This window comes from Culex pipiens, chromosome 3 (assembly GCF_016801865.2).
Source record: "Culex pipiens pallens isolate TS chromosome 3, TS_CPP_V2, whole genome shotgun sequence".
NCBI classification, from domain to species: domain Eukaryota; kingdom Metazoa; phylum Arthropoda; class Insecta; order Diptera; family Culicidae; genus Culex; species Culex pipiens.
This window is the reverse complement of record NC_068939.1, coordinates 103,119,990-103,141,582: the sequence shown is the minus strand read 5'-3', so window position 1 is coordinate 103,141,582 and position 21,593 is coordinate 103,119,990. Positions and strand designations below refer to the sequence as shown.

At 36.4% G+C, this 21,593-nt stretch overlaps 2 protein-coding genes across 4 annotated transcripts in view; both read right to left on the bottom strand.

Moving 5' to 3' along the window:
• The window catches only part of LOC120418241 (potassium voltage-gated channel protein eag), a 39,818-nt gene that overhangs the window by 17,083 nt on the left and 1,142 nt on the right, over positions 1–21,593 (bottom strand). For all 3 annotated transcript variants that reach the window (XM_052711103.1, XM_039580552.2, XM_052711102.1), the window contains exon 2: positions 16,282–16,652. In XM_052711103.1, the coding sequence (XP_052567063.1) occupies positions 16,282–16,360 (79 nt within the window). In that variant the 5' untranslated portion in view covers positions 16,361–16,652. The remainder of the gene's footprint in view (positions 1–16,281; positions 16,653–21,593) is intronic.
• On the bottom strand, positions 4,155–5,520 carry LOC120418247 (uncharacterized). Its single transcript, XM_052711105.1, has 3 exons — positions 5,129–5,520; positions 4,595–5,056; positions 4,155–4,529 (listed from the first exon to the last, which is right to left on the bottom strand). Exons 2-3 carry the CDS (start codon positions 4,755–4,757, stop codon positions 4,333–4,335), a joined length of 360 nt encoding a protein of 119 aa, XP_052567065.1. The 5' UTR covers positions 4,758–5,056; positions 5,129–5,520; the 3' UTR covers positions 4,155–4,332.

Here is a 21,593-nt window from a genome sequence, read left to right as displayed (position 1 = left end):
TTCTATTTTTTTATGAGACAACAATGATAAAATGGCTCTTACAAGACGTAGTTTCAACCAATCAGGATCATATTTGGAGGAAAGGTGTGTCTACTAGATACACGTCTGCCATATTAGTGCACGGAACAAAATCCGGTTTGCGGAATCACAAACTTTGCTTCCGATTTGCTCTACCAATCGCAAACCTCCGTTTACACCCGTCAGCAGGAAGCATTGCTTCCAATATCGCAAACGGTGATTTTCGATATCGCAAACGTAACGCCGTAACGCATGCCTGCCAAAAGTACGCAGCACGCAGCCACTACAATATTTACTGTTTTGAATTGACCGTTGCTTTTCAAATTTTGGATGGAAATAAGAAGAAGAAGAAGCGGTTTAAATTTTTTTATTTATTTATTCATAATTTCAAAACAAAATCAAAGCAATTGTGTGAGTGGTTTACTACGGAATTTTAATTCTACAGTTGTCGATTGTTCTGATCTGGTCGTCCTGGATGTCCGCGGGGCAGCAGGTTACTGCTGGGCGTCGGTGCCGCCGTTGGCATGTTACTCCCCGTGACGTGAGTCCCGGTGCTAAAAGAAGGTGGCGTGGCCGAAATGCACTCGTGGCTGCTCTACTTGCGAAAGTATTTGTGGCCGGCACCGCGGCAACTATGTTTTTGGTAATGATTGTACAGGTCCTTCTCGTGTTCGGTGACGTCGGCGGCGGGGCCACCCGGATAGAGGTGCTGAGACCGGTGCAGCGTGCTCGGGTCGTCGATCTGGTTGATTTCCAGCGTCGCGCAACGAGCTGGAACGTCCCTTGAGCGGATTCGCGTACCGCCAGAGGTCCTGGAGGTTGACCGCCGACCTTTACCTCGAGAATCGACTTGAGCGGAGTGGCCTCCACTGGAAGACCGTCCGCCTGGAACAAATCCCCAGAATCTCCGCCAGCAGTCGGATCTGTGAAGGTGTTAGCCGAACTCACGGTGCAACTGCGAGCTGTAGACTGCGAAAGAGAACACCAAATTAAATTTCAATATTATCATTCCTCGACTTTTCTAGAATAAAAAAAAACTCTGAAATTCTAAAAATTTTATTGAAAAAACGGAATTGGGCCCTAACATTTTCAATTCTCAAAAATTCTCAAAAAAAAAAAACTCAAAAAATCTCAAAAATTCTCAAAAATTAACAAAAATTCTCAAAAATCAGCAAAAATTTTCAAAAAATATCTAAAATTCTCAAAAAATCTCAAAAATTCTCAAAAATTATCAAAAATTATAAAAAATTCACAAAAATTCTCCTAAAATTCTAAAAAATCTCAAAATTACTCTAACTCTCTAAAATTCTCGAATATTCTTTAAAATTTTCTAAAATTCTCTAAAATTCTCTAAAATTCTCTAAAATTCTCTAAAATTCTCTAAAATACTCTAAAATTCTCTAAAATTCTCTAAAATTCTCTAAAATTCTCAAAAATTCTCAAAAATTCTCAAAAATTCTCAAAAATTCTCAAAAATTCTCTAAAATTTTCAAAAATTCTCAAAAAATATCTAAAATTCTCAAAAAAATCTCAAAAATTCTCAATAATACTCTAAAACTCTCTAAAATTCTCGAAAATTCTCTGAAATTATCTAAAATTCTCTAAAATTCTATAAAATTCTATGAAATTCTATAAAATTTACTAAAATTCTCTAAAATTCTCCAAAAATCTCTAAAACTCTCTAAAATTCTCTAAAATTCTCTTAAAATTCTCTAGAATTCTCTAGAACTCTCTTTAATTTTTTAAAAATCTCTAAAAATCTCTAAAATTTTCAAAAATTCTCTAAAAAATTTTAAAATTCTCCAAATTCTCTGAATTCTCTAAAATTTTCTAAAATTTTCTAAAATTCTCTTAAATTCTCTAAAATTTTCTAAAATTCTCAAAAATTAACAAAAATTCTGAAAAAATCTCAAAAATCAACAAAAATTTTCAAAAATTCTCAAAAAATCTCAAAAATTCTAAAAAAAATCTCAAAAATTCTCAAAATTACTCTAAAACTCTCTAAAATTCTCTAATATTCTCTAATATTCTCTAAAATTCTCTAAAATTTTCTAAAATTTTCTTAAATTTTCTAAAATTTTCTATTTTTTTTTAATTCTATAAAATTCTCTAAAATTCTCTTAAATTTTCTAAAATTCTCTTAAATTCTCTTAAATTCTCTAAAATTCTCTAAAATTCTCTAAAATTCTCTAAAATTCTCTAAAAATCTCTAAAATTCTCAAAAAATATCTAAAATTCTTAAAAAAAATCTCAAAAATTCTCAAAAATACTTTAAAAATTCTCTTATTTTCTCTAAAATTCTCTAAAATTCTCTGAAATTCTCTAAAATTCTCTTAGAATTCTCTGAAATTCTCTAAAATTTACTAAAATTCTCTTAAATTCTCTTAAATTCTCTAAAATTTTCAAAACTCTCTAAAATTCTATAAATCTATAAAATTTTCTATATCTATAATCTATAAAATTCTCTTAAAATCTCTAAAATTTTAAAAAATTCTCTTAAATTTTTTGAAATTATCTAAATTCTCTAAAATTTTCTAAAATTCTCTTAAATTCGCTAAAATTCTCTAAAATTCTCAAAAATTCTGTAAAATTCTCGAAAATTCTCTAAAATTCTTTAAAATTCTCTAAAATTTTCTAAAATTCTCTTAAATACTCTAAAATTCTCAAAATTTCTCAAAAAATTTCAAAAATTATCTAAAATTCAAAAAAAATCAAAAATTCTCAAAAAAAATTTAAAAATTCTCAAAAAATCTAAAATTCTCAATAATTCTCAAAAACTCTCAAAATTTAAAAAAAATGTCTCAAAAATTCAAAAAAAAAATCTCAAAAATACTCTAAAATTCTCTAACATTCTCTAAAATTCTCTACAAATTCTCTAAAATTCTCTAAAATTTTCTAAAATTCTCAAAAATTCTCTAAAATTTTCTAAAATTCTCTAAAATTCTCTAAAATTTTCTAAAATTCTCTTAATTTTTTTCAAAATCTCTAAAATTCTTTAAAATTCTCTGAAATTTTAAAAAAGTCTCTAAATTTTTTAAAAATTCTCTAAATTCTCGAAATTCTCTAAAATTTTCTTAAATTCTCTCAAATTCTCTAAAATTTACAAAAAATTTAAAAAATTCTTAAAAATCAAAAAAGAGAATTTTAGAGAATTTTAGAGATTTTAAGAAAATTTTAGAGAATTTTAGAGAATTTCAGAGAATTTTAGAGATTTTTTAGATATTTTAAGATAATTTTAGAGAATTTTAGAGAATTTTAGAGAATTTTAGAGAATTTTAGAGAATTTAAGAGAATTTTAGAGTATTTTTGAGATTTTTTTTAGAATTTTTGAGAATTTTGTATATTTTTGGGAATTTTTGAGATTTTTTGAGAATTTTAGATTTTTTTTTTGAGAATTTTAGAAAAAAAATTCTGATTTTTGAGAATTTTTGTTAATTTTTGAGAAATTTGAGAATACGATCCCTCTATCGGAACATCCCCAGGGGAACCCGGAACCATCCTGGTTGTGGCCAGTCCGTTGAATATGTCCATTTTCGTCATTTTCATATGTGATTCTGAAAATTGTGAAGTTTGACACCAATGTTGCCCATATTCCGCCGCCAATGTCCCTCCAACAGAACATCCCCCGGGGAAACCGGAACCATCCTGGTTATGGCCAGTTCGTTTAAAATGAAAGTTTTGTAATTTTCATATGTATTTTGAAAATCGTGAAGTTTGACACCAATATTGCCCATATTCATACGGTGCCGCCAATGTCCGCTCATCGGAAAATCCCTGGGGGAACTCGGAACAATTCGGGTTGTGTCCAGTCCACTCGTAATGTCTATTTTTGAAATGTTCATATGCGATTTAAAAAATTGTGAAGTTTGACACCAACAATGTCCTTTCAACGGAACATCCCCCGGGAAACCTGGACCAATCCAGATTGTGGCCAGTCCAATGAAAATGTCCATCATCAATATTCAGTCCCGTGGTACCATAAAAGTTCTATTTTAAAAGAAAAATCTCGATTCTCCTTTCACTTCAAGCAGATAAGCACGCCTCTGGTGGAGATGGTCTTAGAAAGCCAAACTTATAGTTGTTATAAAATATTCTTTGATTTCTGCATTGGTAACAGTTCAATCACTCACCCCTTTTTATATCCTCCATTTGGTTCGCCACGTACGGGTGATCCCACAACGCGCGTCGGCAACCTTGGCCCACAGAATATTGATTCGGTTGAATCGCTTGAATGGGCACTTGATTTTGATTTGCTTCCCAAAGAACACGGTCGCTGCACCGCCGAATTTGAGCGTGATTTTGTTCTTCTCGGGGTCATGCTGGATGAAGGTCGAGTTGGTTCCGGCGATCGGGGGGTTCTGGTATTCCAGGATGCACGCTTTGCCGTTGCAGGCTTCTTGTCCGGAGGTTTGTTGCTCGGGCCCATTGACGCCGGCCGTTCGACCTTGTGTTCCTTGGCCATGATCTGCTTGCACTCGACGCGACGCTCCTTGAGGCCGTCTCCACAAGGTCTGGAAGATTGGAAGAATTCGTAAGTACCAATTGCATGCAGATTAGTTCGTAGATGGATACTCACTCCGAGCACTTGCTCCACTCGGAAACCTCCCACGCAGAGGACAGTCGTTGATGTTGCAGAACTGCGGTTCCGGCTGGGGCTTCGTGGTACACATGCTGTTCGGTACGATCATGGTGTTCTCACCGTCGCGGGTTGCCTCGTGGATGCAGGTCACTTCATGCATCTGAATTCCGAAGCCAGAGGACTTGGAGCACCGCGTAAACTTCCAGCAGTTCCACCGCGGTGAACACGGAATGTCGTTACAGTTTCGTATCCGCGCCTCAGGTTTCGTGTCCGGTGAGCACAGGAACGGGGACACGATCTTACCGGGTTAGCGGGTGGAGTTGATGGTCAGGCAGGACGCACTACAACTGTTCGCAGGCGATGTTCGTTCTTCCTGTCCCCGCGTACTGACTATTCGTCAGCCCGGTGCTGGCTGTCGTGTTGTCGTGCCTGCTAAGTTTTCTCTCTGGGGAAAATCATCTGTGTAAACAAAGTGATTACTCATTAATGTTATAAATAGTAAAAAGACGCTGAAATTTCATGCAACTTTACCTTCTGTGCACTCAACTGCAACCGTCCCTTGTTGTTTCCTCCTCCTGATTCTGGATCGGACCAAAATCGGCCTAGCCTGAAAGATCTGCCCGCCACAGCCGGGAGGCAAATGTGGTCAAGCATAAGATCCCCGATGCTTGGTTCACTCGTCCGGACATGACCGGACCGGTGACAAATTTCACTCCCGATTTTAAAATCAAAAATAACAGCAACGCAGAAAAAAACAAACCTCCCGCGAGAAGGTTATGTTCGCACATTTTCTGTTTGTTTATTTGTGGGCGAGCAGCTGATCGTCAAGCTGTCAAAGTGTAACGCATTGGCTGCGTCGGACGACGCAGAAATTCGTACCGCAATCATGGGGTTTGCGATTCCGCAAACATTTTGTTTCAAAGGCGAAAACAATTCTTTCAATATCGAATACATTTGTCATGATTTTGCAAACATCAAATGTTTTCAAATTCATCGCGAAAATTTTTCGGATCCGCCGACCGGATTTTGTTCCGTGTGACTTTGCTTATGGAAGCTCCCTTGCAAAGTTATTCATACATGTTTGATTCTGGGGTGTAAAAGTGAATTATGACTAAAAATAACATTTTCGCGCATAGGCTGCCATTAACACAAAAACTAATATTTCTCCAAATTTCTTTCGTCATTTCACAGGGTATGAGTCGGGCTACAATGTCCTTTTATTAGGTTTGACAAAATTAAGAATATACCCAGAATCCAGTGCTGTCTCATTGTTCCCCACTCTTTTCGGTCCATGGGTAACAATGAGACACTTTAATTTTTCTTCATTAAACTTTTCAAAATCTAGGGAAATCATTCAAATCATGAATTGGAAATGTTTTTTGGTATATTTATTGAGTTTGAACTTCATAAAAAAATATAAAGTTATTTGGAAAAATTTATGAATTTTACAAAATTTATATACTTTTTAGTATAACTTTTGTTAATTGAAGTTTCATGTTGACAAAATTTGCTTGAACATGTTCAAAGCAAGTCACCTGCAATTGAACAATATAAAAAATGATGATTTACTTGAAAAGTATTGATTTTTGTAGAGCGTCTCATTGTTCCCCAGCTGTCTCATTGTTCCTGCCAAGTTCGTCTACAATGAGACAGTTGAATAACTCTGGCTGTAGACGTCAGATCGATCTCATATTTTGGTCAATGTTAGAACAAATTAAAAGAAAGAAAATGCAACAAAAAGCTCTTTAAAGCATAAAACTGAAAAAAATGCATAAATCGTTGAATTTTTGAAAACCAAAAGTGTCTTATTGATGTCTCCCTACCCTACATTAATTTCCAAATTTGAAGCTTTTTAGTGCTGAGCAGTTCTCCACGGAATCGGTCGTTTTTCTTTGATTTTAATTTTTGTATTTTTTAATCCGGCTGTAACTTTTTTGGTGCCTTCGGTATGCCCAAAGAAGCCATTTTGCATCAATAGTTTGTCCATATAATTTTCCATACAAATTTGGCAGCTGTCCATACAAAAATGATATGTGAAAATTCAAAAATCTGTATCTTTTGAAGGATTTTTTTTTGATCGATTTGGTGTCTTGGGCAAAGTTGTAGGTATGGATACGGACTACACTGGAAAAAAATAATACACGGTAAAAAAAATTTGGTGATTTTTTTATTTAACTTTTTATCACTAAAACTTGATTTGCAAAAAACACTATTTTTAATTTTTTTTTATTTTTTCATATGTTTTAGAGGACATAAAATGCCAACTTTTCAGAAATTTACAGGTTGTGCAAAAAATCATTGACCGAGTTATGAATTTTTTAATCTTTACTGATTTTTTCAAAAAATCAAAATTTTTGTCGCAAAAAATTTTTAACTTCATTTTTTTGATGTAAAATTGAATTTGCAATCAAAAAGTACTTTATGTTTTTTGGCTTTAGTTGATGTTTTTCGGTGAGAAATGAAACAAAATTCTTCTTCGTTACGTTTCGGCCTACTTCTTGGTTTCGGCCATCTTCAGACACAAAAACTATTCCAGGCCAGGCTACTCCTGCTGGAGTGTCTGGATCGTGTCAGCTAACACTAACAACTAAAGCCAAAAAACAAAAATTCTCGGTGACCCAAACTATCAAACAAAAGTACTTTAGTGAAATTTTGATAAAGTGCATTGTTTTCAAGTTATAGACATTTTTATGTAACTTTTTTTCAAAATAGTCGCAGTTTTTCATTTTTTTTTAATTAGTGCACATGTTTGCCCACTTTTGAAAAAAATATTTTTGAAAAGCTGAGAAAATTCTCTATATTTTGCTTCTTCGGACTTTGTTGATACGACCTTTAGTTGCTGAGATATTGCAATGCAAAGGTTTAAAAACAGGAAAATTGATTTTTCTAAGTCTCACCCAAACAGCCCACCATTTTTCAATGTCGATATCTCAGCAACAAACATTCAGTATTACGCCCTTTTAAAATGTTAGTCTTGATTTGAAAATTTTGAAAATACTGTTTTCGAAAAGATCGGAAAATTTCACAAATGTTTCATATTTTAACCACAGACAAACAGACGGGACACTCGAGTGCCGAACCATCGTCCTTCAAAAACGGTTATTTCAAATGCAATTTTGTTTCGGCATCCACTCACCCGGCGCTTATGGCGCTGCTGTCGTGACAGCTCACCCGCATTTTCTCAGTGTGTGTGATGCGTGTTTTTGTTTTTAAGTTGAGCGTGAGCACGTGCGAGGCAGCAAATGAGAACACAAAATTTTATGGAATTCAGTTAATCTAACGGTGAATCACAATCCAGGCATTGCAGGAAAAGCTTGGGCCAGCCTTGGCCATAGCCTCTTGCCCCAATATTAACCCGGTAGGCCTGTTCAACTGCCTGCCGATGTCGAGGCTGCTGCTGAGGCGCCCGCTACTGCGGAGGAAGCCGGATCCTGTGGTGGAGTCATCTCCTTCGGAGCAACCTGCTTATCCTTCGTGGACTGCTGCTCAGATTGCTGCTGCTGGTCGTCTTTTTTACGTTGTTGCGTCGATCGTGGGCGACACGTTCTCCGCGGATGTTTCCAAACGCCCGACCCGGGGACCAATTCTGGTAGATTTGAATTGTGTTTTCATGACCAGGGATATCGAGATTTCGGTGGAGGAGGAATCTTCGACAGAACTTTGAAGCAACGGGAGGACCAGCTTTTTGGTCTCTGTCGTTGCTGATGCTGCCGCATGATTTGGCTCATGAAGTTCTGCCATTGGAAACGATAGATTTTTATTTTTTGCATCGGGTACTGACGATCAGCAACAACAAAATTATTTCGGTCAGCTGTTGATGTTTACAATCGTTAACGCTTGATTGTCTCACGCATACACTGACATGACACATGACAGTAATGGGTTTGTATTGGTATGTTTGGGCTGCGCTTCGGCATCAGCTCACCAGGCAGCGCTGGCGTCGTCGTGATTTGGTGGTTTGATTAAGGACGATGGATTTCAAAAATAATTTGTATGGAGAGTCACGTCTGTTTGTCTGTGTTTTAACATTGAAAATCGGACCATTAGTTGCTGAGATATCGACATTGAAAAATGGTGGGCTGTTTGGGTGAGACTTAGAAAACATCAATTTTCCTGTTTTTAAACATTTGCATTGTAATATCTCAACAACTAAAGAACGTATCAACAAAGTCCGAAGAAGCAAAATATAGAGAATTTTATCAGCTTTTCAAAAATATTTTTTTCAAAAGTGGGCAAACATGTGCACTAATTTAAAAAAATGAAAAACTGCGACTATTTTGAAAAAAGTTACATAAAAATGGCTATAACTTGAAAACGACGCACTTTATCAAAATTTCACTAAAGTACTTTTTGATTGCAAATTCAATTTTACAAAAATGAAGTTGAAACATTTTTGCGACCAAAATTTTGATTTTTTGAAAAAATCAGTATTGATTAAAAAATTCATAACTCGGTCAATGATTTTTTGCACAACCTGTAAATTTTTGAAAAGTTGGCATTTTATGTCCTCTAAAACATATCAAAAAATAAAAAAAATTAAAAATAGTGTTTTTTTGTAAATCAAGTTTTAGTGATAAAAAGTTAAATAAAAAAACATCAATTTTTTTTACTGTGTATTATTTTTTCCAGTGTAGTCCGTATCCATACCTACAACTTTGCCCAAGACACCAAATCGATCAAAAAATTCCTTCAAAAGATACAGATTTTTGAATTTTCACATATCATTTTTGTATGGACAGCTGCCAAATTTGTATGGAAAATTATATGGACAAACTAATGATGCAAAATGGCTTCTTTGGGCATACCGAAGGCACCAAAAAAGTTTCAGTCGGATTAAAAAAATACAAAAAAAAAAACGAATGACCGAAATCTTAGAGAACTGCTCTGCTGTAAAACGTGCTGCCCTTGATCAGACTGTAGTCCCGATTCACCCCAGTATATTTACACTATAATTTGATTAAAATTTGCACTTGATGCGTCCTTGTGGGTTTCCAAAACCCCTAACACTCGTCTCTGCGCGTTGCCATGGTTTGACTAGATTCTGGACTAGACTAGATTCCGGTGTTATTATGAGCGATGCAAAAAAGTATTTTTTGTGTTAAAATTATTGATTTACCAACTTAAGCATATATTTTTATTCAACATTGACATTTGTGAAGCAATACAAACGATGCAACATTACACGGTTGGCTGGAACGGACTTATTATTGAATTTGGATGTACTATCAACTGGGGCGAATTGGGACACATGGGGCGAATTGGGACAGCAGTTTTAACCATGTTAGAACACAATGTTTTGATTTTTCTGGTAGGTTTCAGATAGAACAGACTCAGACCAACAAAATATGTACATCCATTTCCAAATTTAAAACCTTTAAGTGCTCTAAACACTGCTGTCCCTATTCAGACTTATAACTTTCGGGTCTACTAGGGTGACCCTCTTAGTTAAGTTACTGCTACAAGGCAAGGGGATTGAAACATAAACTCAATGGGGTGAGTTTTAATTATGCTCACGAGGCAGGAAAACACTGGTGTCGCATCAAGCTTAACTCCTCGGTTTATTGTCCTGTTTGTCACGTTCTTGTCACGGCTTCCTCCTAAACCTGACCTTCTCCCTCCTGTCCTAACCCACTTCCTTATTGCTTATCTCCTACCTTGACACTTTCTTCCTTGTCCGTGGGCGAACCTGCTGCTCGGGGCCCCTCAGCTACTGCTGCCGCTGCTTCTGGATCTGCTGACGCGATCGCTGTCTCCGACCTTGGCCTGCTCGCGCTGCTCGCTGGCCTGAGGTGGCTTGTCGTGACCGTCGGCGTTCCGACGCACGGGTTGGTGCTGCTGCAGCCTTCGCTGGACCCTCGTTTGCCTGCCCTCTGCGCGTCCTCGAGTGTGTTGACGGACTCGAGCTTCAGCTGTCCCCGAAGGTACCGCTGGTCTTGCCCGGTTTCCGGCGCAGGGTTTGATGGTGTAGGGCAGGTCTTCGGAACTGGCTGGCTCCTCTCGTTGTGGCTCGTGGTTCCCGGATGGAGGACTCACACGACTCAGCTTTGAGCGGCTGGTCGCTGGTCGACACCGATTGTGCACGGTGGACGGGTTGGGGATACCACTGGCGAGCCACGGGTTGTTCCGGAAGATCCAAGTCGCGGATTCCGGCTTTTGTAGCTAAACTACGGGGTCCTGTGATGAGATGGGGGAACAAGATGGCGGTTACACTGGGCGTTGGTTTCGGGGCACGGATCAGGGTTGTTGACGGGTTCGCGGGTTTACCTGGATGTCCTGGGGTGTCTTGCACGGTCTTTCCGTGTCCTCCGTGAAGTCCTTCTCCTTGGTGAGTCGCGGCACTTCACTTTATCACGCCGCGGAGCTTTAAGCGTAGCTCGGACGGCTTTCTTCGCGATCGTAATGACGCGTACTCTATTCGATACACCGGGCAAATGGCCGATCTACGGCAGGACTTGGAACCGCGAACCTCTGATCCGGCGAAGTCCCATATTTCGCCCCATCATCATCATCATCATCCTTTTCGCCACGGCTATCAATCCTTGCGATCCTCTTCAGCCCTCTGGTGGTGGCTAGCGGCTTTACTCCTTCTCATTGGCGATCTCATACGGGGTGGTTGCGCTCGCTCTCCGTGGGTGACACAAACCGAACCGTCTCACTCTCAACGAACACACTCGCTAACCTGCCCCTGTGTCACTGGAATTCACTCACTACACACCCACTGGTTACAGACTGTAGTCCCGATTCGCCCCAGATGACGGTACCTAAAATATTTTGCTGGGGAAAGTTAGTTTAAGATGTCCCCTTTCAAGATTTCTAACTCCCAAAATAATCTATGCAGGGATTTTCAAATGCCGTCCATTTTAAGATGTGCTCATTTATCAAAATCAGCAAAATGGAATGTAATATACTGAACATAGCATTGCCTGAGCAAAACACTATTTATGTTTTCTTATAATCCTGCCAATGTTTTTTTTTTCTAATACAATAAGTCGATACGAGCTCAAAATCAAATTAATATGGCCTTGATTTTTTTTTATATGTTTCCTGGAAATTCGAAAATACCAAATTTGGAACCACCTTAATTTTCATACAACAATCCTTAGCACCAACCAGCAGATAAGAGTACCTATGTTAAAGTCAATTGAAGAACTCTTAAAACATGTTGTATCTTAGATGAAGCAATTTTGATTCATGGACAGGCGACTTTAATATGGAATTGGTGTATTAGAATTTTAAAACAAGCAATTTGGAAGAAGAAACGAAGCAAAATGCAGTAGGGCTTGAAAGAAAAAGTTCGAAGAGGCATCGTGTCAACTTTTACAAAAGGTGGATCATCCTTACATTACGTAACACCGGTAAATTCAATGCTGTTACAGTTAAAAAAGAAGATTTAACATAATTTATTTAGTTTTTATGAAATATGATGCGATGGAGGGGTCCTACGATGGCCTAAGTCAATCCGTGTAGTTTATGGACAACCCTCAAAGACTCAATCAAAGTAACCATTGAGTTCCTATACATAAAAACCGATTTGTGTGATAATACTGCACTGTAAATGTACTGAATTTCACTTTTTTCTCCTTGAAATAAAAAAAAGTGGACGGCATTTAAAAATCCCTGCATAGAATATTTTGGGAGTTTGAAATCTTGAAAGGGTACATCTTAAACTAACTTTCCCCATCAAAACATTTTAGGTACATTCAAGTTCAATAATAAGTTCGTTCCAGCCAACCGTGATTAGTGTGTAATATTGTTGTATGGTAAAAAAAAAGTTGTCCAGATTTAGTGAGCACAGCAACTTTTTGGTACCTTTTGGGGTCCTAAACAACTCCCTAAAGTTTGGAAACGATTAGTTAAGTCCTCACTTTGCGCAAACGGTTCTATTTTGTATGGGAATTAGCATGGGGATTACATGTTTAATTTTGATATTTAAAAAAAATAACTTTTAACGCTATATCCACACGGGACTCATATTCGGATGCTCTGAAATGTGCTCTACAACTTTTCCGAAGATAGTATGGTGCTAACTTGCTCCTATAAAAAGATACAGCGTGTTCAAAACTCGTCGTAAACGTGTTTTTTGCTCGAAAATAACTTTTTGAACAAGTTTTTAAGAAAACACTGCATCTTCTTTCAGAAGCAACTTAGCACCCTCCAGAGCATCCGAATATGAATTTCTCTAGTGCATTTGTAAGTAAAACGTTACTCGCCGCAACATGAGTATTGTTCATTTTAAAACTCAACGGCGACAAATGAAATTATGAGACAAGTCTTCGATTTAGTCTTCGTCGTCAAATCTTCATCAAGGCAATTTCTCATTAGAATGAAATATTAGTTGTTTGGTTTTTTTTTTTGCATCGGCAGCTAAAACTAAACAATATTTTTGCGAAATTCAAGTTTTAGAAGATGCGTTAGAACATCCCCTACCATTTGGTGCTAAAAACTCGATTTTGACAATAGTGGATAATGATGGGCAGTGCACCTAAGCTATACTATTGAAACAATGCATTGTTTTTAATACGTATTGATTGTTCTAACAAAATCCCTGCTTTTCTTAGAAATAATACACATTGATTTTATAGCCTTGGGTAAAAAAAACAAATAGGGCGTCATCCATAAAGTATGTCACGCTCTAGGGAGAGGAGGGGGGTCTGAGCAAGTGTGACATTGCATGTTATAAGTATAGGAAAAGCGTGACAAAGTGGGGGAGGGGGGTAAGCCTGATTTTTACGTGACGTAATTTATGGATGAAGCCTAGGCTCTTAAGCTTTGCCCTTCGGAAGAACTTGGCAAGTCATTAAGTCAATCTCAGCAAAAACAAACGTTTGGTAGTGTGTGTGAACTCCGTGTAAAAGGGGTGTCAAACTAAAATGTGACCCCGTTCGTTTGACAACAGTTAGTGTCAAACCATCGGGGTTTGAGTGTATTTTAGATTTGGCAGTATGGTTGAGTAGTCATCAATGAGACAAATGATAAAATGGCTCTCACAAGTCGTAGTTTCAACCAATCAGGCTCATATTTGGAGGAAAGGTGTGTCTACTGGATACACGTCTGCCATATTAGTGGCTTTTGTTATGGACGCTCCCTTGAAAAGTAATTCATAAATGTTTGATTCTGGGGTGTGAAAGTAAATTATGGACAGAAAAAACTATTTCGCTCGTAGGCTGCCATTTACACCAAAACTAATATTTTTTCAAATTTCTTTCGACGTTCCATAGGGATTAAGCTGGGCTACAATGTCCTTTCATTAGATTTGGCCAACATTTAGAATATACCCAGAATCCAGGGCTGTCTCATTGTTCCCCACTCATTTCAGCCCATGGGTAACAATGAGACACTTTGATTTTTCTTCAATAAACTTTTCAAAATCGATGGAAATATTTCAAAACATGAATTAAAAGTGATTTTTGGCATATTTATTGAGTTAAAACTTCATTTAACCAAAAATACAAAGTTATTTGGTATTAATATATGGATTTTACAAAATTTAAATACTTTTTAGTGTAACTTTTGTTATTAAAAGTTTCATGCTGGCAAAAATACTCTAAAATATTCAAGGCAAGTCACCTGCAATGAAACAATACAAAAACACGATGTTTTGCTAGAAAAATGTTTATTTTCGTAGAGTGTCTCATTGTTCCCCAGCTCACGGTGCCCAAAATACCGTTATTATGAAATAAAATATGCAATCCGAGATTTTGGTGTCTATCGATTCCTTACACCATAACGCACCTCTGAGCAAAAAATGAAAACATTCGCTGATGTAGTTTTCGAGATACAGCCCTTTTAAGATAATACATCCGATTTTCAATAAGAAAACCAAAACAATCTATACAATTTCGGCAGTTCAAAGAATATGCATTCAGAGATAATGATGAATTTTGCTTCATATGACTGTCAAGCATCTCTGGCCAAAGTTTCAGAAGGTTTGCTTATGTAGTTCTCGAGATACAGCCATTTTAAAATGTTATTTCCGACTTTTTCTAAGAAAATCTATAAAATCAATACAATTTCAGCATTTCTAAGAATATGCATTTCGAGATAATGATGAATTTCGCTTCATATGACTGTCAAGTATCTCTGGGCAAAGTTTCAGAAGGTTTGCTGATGTAGTTCTCGAGATACAGCCATTTTAAAATGTTATTTCCGACTTTTTCTAAGAAAATCTATAAAATCAATACAGTTTCAGCATTTCTAAGAATATGCATTTCGAGATAATGATGAATTTCGCTTTATATGACTGTCAAGCATCTCTGGGCAAAGTTTCAGAAGGTTTGCTGATGTAGTTCTCGAGATACAGCCATTTTAAAATGTTATTTCCGACTTTTTCTAAGAAAATCTATAAAATCAATACAATTTCAGCATTTCTAAGAATATGCATTTCGAGATAATGATGAATTTCGCTTCATATGACTGTCAAGCATCTCTGGGCAAAGTTTCAGAAGGTTTGCTGATATAGTTCTCGAGATACAGCCATTTTAAAATTTGCTGATGTAGTTTTAGAGATACAGCCATTTTAAAATGTTATTTCCGACTTTTTCTAAGAAAATCTATAAAATCAATGCAATTTCAGCATTTCAAAGAATATGCATTTCAAGTATTTCTAGGCCAAGTTTCAGCTGCTGCTGATGTTTTTTTAGGAACAGCCGAATTGATTTGCTATTTCCGACTTTTAACGCCGATTAAATAGATTTTCTTAGAAAAAGTCGGAAATAACATATTAAAATGGCTATATCCCGAGAACTACATCAGCAAACCTTCTGAAACTTTACCCAGAGATACTTGACTGTCATATGAAGCAAAATTTATCATTATCTTGAAATGCATATTCTTTAGAGTGCTGAAATTGTATTGATTTTACAGATTTTCTTAGAAAAAGTCGGAAATAACATTTTAAAATGGCTATATCTCGAGAACTACATCAGCAAACCTTCTGAAACTTTACCCAGAGATACTTGACTGTCATATGATGCAAAAATCATCATTATCTCGAAATGCATATTCTTTAAAGTGCTGAAATATTATTGATTTTACAGATTTTCTTAGAAAAAGTCGGAAATAACATCTTAAAAGGGCTGTATCTCGAAAACTACATCAGCGAATGTTTTCATTTTTTGTTCAGAGGTGCGTTATGGTGTAAGGAATCGATAGACACCAAAATCTCGGTTTGCCTTTTTTTTTCATAATAACATTTTGAGCACCGTGGCAGCTGTCTCATTGTTCCTGCCAAGTGGGTCTACAATGAGACAGTTGAATAACTCTGGCTGTAGATGTTGGATCGATCTCATATTTTGGTCAATGTTAGAACACATTAAAAGAAAGATAATGCAACTAAAAGCTCATTAAAACATGCTGATGAAAAAATTAGAAAAATCGTTGAAAGTTGAAAACCAAAAGTGTCTCATTGATGACTACCCTACCATAATATAGATTCATTCAAAGATTACGTATCACATTTACGGGAAGGATGATTGACGTCTTTGTTTGATTCTTGCCATTACATTTTAATTTGTAATGATTTTTTTTACGCGGGAGAGAGAGAAGAGTAGTCTGATAATGCAAAAACTTCTTTTCGGCATATTTGTACCATTCAATAAATCAAAAATAATTTTTAAAATCTTTAGGTCAAATGGGTTAAAAAATCAAAAGAAAGAAGAAAAAATCAGCAAACAGTAAATACTTACGTTGCGAGTTTGATCGACGAATGATGTTCTCTAGGAATGTGTTTTGTGGAGCAACTAGCCCCCGCCTTCCACCAGGCATTTTGTGACGATTTTATCCTCCGCGGGGTTTTAATTCCGTGTCGGCACTCTTTTGTTCATTGCGTCACTTTTAAAGATCATTTTTTGCTCTGCTTCTTGTTGTTGATGCATAACAAGCAATTCACCATACATTCATCACGAGCATTTCTTCAATTATGTTATCTTATAGCTAGCACTTTCTAACCATCAATATAGGTAAACACCAAGCCAACTCCTTCATCACTTTTTTCTTCTTCAATTTTTCCCAAGCTGCTAGCATTCACTTTTTATCACCTTCACTTTAATCGATGATCCTGAAACGAAAGAGAAAACTTTGATAAGTTTATTCATCTTTTCTTATCAACATTTCACTACCATTTCTAAAAATTTTCAAACCAAGAAGTTGTTCGTGAAAACGTGTGACATTGTTTTGTGATTATTCTTATCCTTGGAAGGCAGGCCATTTGGCACTCGTTCCATCCTTGAACCCATTAAACTCGACTTGAAAACATCCAAGGTGAGTGTGGCGCTCTCATAAATCTTCCAGTCTATGAAACTGCACACCTTGATGTGGTTGTTGTATTTATGCAAAACTTGTACGTCCTTATCCTTCGCACGTGAAATTGCACTTTGGCTCAGCCACAAATGCACCTTATCCTTCCTTACTTTTGTTGTTGCTGGCTTTTTCCAGTAAGAACATCACGCGGCTCATAAAGGCAATGAAGGTTGGGGAAAGTGAAAGAGAATTTGATTTCATTCCTCAAACCGCTTCGAATGTACTTGTAGGCCCCGACTTCCGCTACGGAAAACGGCAAGGAACGCGCAAAAGCTCAAGTTGCCCACACAAACCTGTGAACGTTTCAGAAGTTGCTTGCAAGGACTTTCAACGTGGAATCTGCCACGCGAGCAGTGGGGGAATACGTTTTCTGAACAGCACAGCAAACCGAGCCAAGCCAAGCTAAGAACAAGAAGTATGGTTTAATTAAATGCAGGCTGAAGGTGAACGGATGCAATTTTTTAGTCGGGTTTATTTTTAGGAATTCTGAAATGCATTTTCCGCACGTCAAGCGCGATTAGGTTTGGGAAAATAGACATTTACAAAAAGAGCTAAAATATTCGAAATTTCAATTTCATGTTTCGGCAGCGATTTTTTTTTTCGAAAAGTTAAATGTTCTTCATTATTTAACCAACATAAGATAAATTTCCCATCATAAATTCGAATCGCTTTCTTGCGCTATTATAATTGTGAAAGTTGAACCTTTTATCGATTAGATTTCTCCGCTCGACAAAGGCGTCGATCAGAATATGTTAACGCAACAGCAAAGCTAGCCTGTACGGTCTCGTGGGAATGTAACATCACGCAAACAATATCAAGAAAGCATGTGCTCATGTATACTAACTGACTTTTGGAAGCCTGTCATGAAAATTTAAGCATAAATGTTGACTGTTTTAGTCGTTCTTTTCTTATGGAACAAGAAAGAATGGTGCTAACTTGCTCCTGAAAGAAGATGCAGTGTTCTCAAAACTTGTTTAAAACGTTATTTTCGAGCAAAAACGACGAGTTTTGAACACGCTGTATCGCTTTATCGTCCCGCCGTGTGGATCAATCGGACCGCGCACTGGACTCACAATCCAGAGGTCGGAGGTTCGAATCCCGCGGAGGGCGCTCTAAAATTCTTTGTGTAAATATGGATATTCGGCGCCGTCGCTCCGTGCTATACTTTCATACCCTTAGGAGCCCAGGGTGGCGAAGTCCTTGTAGATAAAAAGGAAGACACTAGTGGTTGGTACTAGCAATGGTGGCTGACAGCTATAAAGTCAACTTCGTTTTTTTTCGTATCTTTTTTTAGGAACAAGTTAGCACCATACTCGGCAAAGTTGTAGAGCACAAAGCATCCGAATATGAACGGTTTTAATATGGCGTGAAACGTTGTTTTTGAAATATCAAATTCGAAAAAAATGGTTTACCCCATACTAAAACTCTCAAATTTCCAAATTAAATCGCTTTGCGCAATATGGGGACTTGACCATGCGTTCCCAAACATTAGGGAGTTTTTTAGATAATATTTTATTAACTAATGGGGAGAAAGCTCAAAAACTTGCTCAGCAGTTTGAGAGTGCTTATAATTTCAACTTAAATGTTTTAAGTCCTGTTGAAAATCAAATTTCAATAGAATATCAGGATATTGTTAGACAATAATTTTCATCAGATGAAGTTTTTAATACGGATCTGAATGAAATAAAATCTATTATCGAGCAATTCCAGCTTAAATCATGAATTTGTCTGGTACTTTTGTACCCGACCCTCTCCGATTTCAATGAAACTTTGTAGACATGTTATTCTAGGCCTAAATACGCCATTTTTGAGTATTGTATTGTATAGTATTGTGCTCAAAAATGACATTTGAGAAGGGCGTAAGTAATTTAAATATTTTTGTATTTATCTCGTAATTTAAAAATTACTGTAACTCAAAGCCGTTGCATCGTATCAAAAAGTGGTCAAAGACAAACTTGTAGCAAATTGGACGGGCTTTCTGAAAAAAAAACTGAATGAAAAATACACGCCACTTCCATGAGATTTTTCAATTTTTAAGATTAAAAATTAAATTTGAAGGTGATGTCACGATTTTTTTTTCGTTCAAATTTTTTGAGGAAATAGCCTAAAATGTTACAAAAAGACTCACGAAAAATGCAGGATGGTATGTCTCTCCTAAAAAAATACAAAAATCATTTACTAAAACTGTTTTTTTTTAAAGTGGTCTAAACGTCTAAATTTTCAAAAACCGATAGTGAGAATCGATTCCCCAGACAATTTTACATAAAAGTCTCCATATTGACCATTGTCCTATGTCCAATCTTTGTGAAGATACAGCGGTTTTAAAAATAAAAAATAGGTTTTTTGCAATTTCTAAATGACAGACTTGATTTTTGACACTTAGGTGGTCATAACCCTCATAACCAAATATAGGAAGACAAAGATTACCGGTTTCACATTGTACACACTTAGATTTTTTTACCAAATTTCGGTTCTGTAAACCATCTGTCAACATGAACAAAATTTTAACGAATTTTGGTTGTACGACTAACAATTATGAACCTCATTGCCGAATTGCGGTAAGTTTTTACATAATTCGGTAATTTTCAGATTACCGAACTTTTCAGCAGTTGAAAATTTAACTTTACCGAATTCGGTAAAAAAAATCTAAGTGTGTGTACTTTTGATATTCGGATTCGGTTCAGTAAACCATCTGTCAACATGAACAAAATTTTAACGAATTTTGGTTGTACGATTAACAATGGAGTACCCGACGCGATTGGTAGTGAGCAATGTATTTCTTATGGAGCGAACTGTCAAACTACCAGTCGAATCGGGTATTCCATTATGAACCTCAGATTACCGAACTTTTCAGCAGTTGAAAATTCGGTAAACTTTACCGAATTCGGTAAAAAAAATCTAAGTGTGTTAGTGGAAGATGGTGGGTTAATTTCCAGTTTTACTTGGAAAAGTCTGTTTCACAGTAATCAAGGAAATTGTTGTCTTCTTATTCCAAAATTGACAAACTTACGGACCCAACCCTGCATCAATCTGATTGAAAAAAATAGCTAATTTTGTTGCAAATTACTAAGTATACAGTACTTTAGGGGATGAATAAAAAAATTATATCGATAGGTCCCGTAGTTTCCAAAATACTAAAATATCTGTAACAAAAATTTGTTCAATCTCTAAATTGATAGGTTTACATAATGGTGGGTCTACACAGTAAAAAAAATGATGGTACTATTACATCTAGGAGTGGTGACAGATTTTGTGTAAATAAAAGTTAAATTTGGATTCAGGAACTGGTGAAATGTTCATCAATTCCTGATGAATTTTACTTTCTTATACATTATTTAGGTAAAATTATTTAAAAAAAATCTACCTTCCAATATTCTACTTTTGACTATGTATGAGGTGTTCTGTGATGAAATCATTTTAAGCAGCCCAATCAGTTAAAAATAAGAATTAAAAATATTTTAAATAAACACCCAAAGTTAAAGACCAAGCGGATAGTCCTTTCAAATTGAAACGAGAGGAAAGTACCATTTTGCAAGAGTATACTGCCGTTCTACGCATAATTGACCCATGTATTTTTTAAATCACATAAAATCGAGTACTTTGTTTAAAAACAACATAACGGGGGCGTTTAGGGATAGATAGAGTGAATAGGGACCGCACGGGACAATTTTGTGTAGAAATACAGAAATCGGTCGAAAAATTTCAATTGCGTTTTTCTCAGTTGTACTTTTTGAAATATGGGACAATTATGCGTAGAACGGCAGTATAGACCTCTCGCGTTTACAACAACAACAAATCGTGTTCATTCGTTCATTGAAACAGTTCATCCCATTGAGTGGCTTATATGGACAAATGACCGCCACTTATTTATCGAAACATGGTGGCCGATACGGCAAAGGTGCGGTTCAATATGCCGAAGGTCTTGAGTTCCAAGTCTCGGTATCGACACTTTTTTTTAAGGGTGAACTTTTTAGAAAATGAACCCATGAGTAAAGTACTTTTGATAATTTCGGGATTTATCGTCTCTGTCCATTCACAGTACCATTTTACTACCGAACCGTGCTCTTTATCCTCTTGTCTGCTGGGGCTTAGTTCTGGGTGTAGGAAAAATGTTACAAACCATTAATTTAGGCATTTAATCTTAGAAATGGTACCAGTTCAAAATATCTTTAAACCTGTAGATTTGAAAAGTGGCTTATCCTTAATTCTGTTCAAAGGCTTCAATAATTATGACGAAATTTCAATTCAAATCTGTATACCATCACCGATTGATACGAATTTTGGAAGTGTTCTCTGAAAATTCATAAATTGGTAAAAAACCGTTCAAAGTATAAATTGAATCATGGAAATTTCACTTTAATAAGTGTATTTTCTCATCTTTTTTCGCCAGGATGATTATATATTCTTGATATTTGTCCATAACACCTCACTGACTGCGTCACCCAGCCAATAAACTCATTTACATATAAATTGGCTGTGTGGCCTGGAGCGCGCCTCTATTCAGAGCCGCGTTTAAGGATACATAGCACTAAAACAATGACCAAGGACCGCGATAACACCCACCGGATACTCCATATGAAAATTGATGATTTAGTTTTGTACACCAAACTGACTACCACGAAGGTTCTTCATTTTCCAGAACGACGAAGGGTTGCACTGTGTGGTCATTTTGCCAAACTCACTCACGATATGGGGGGTA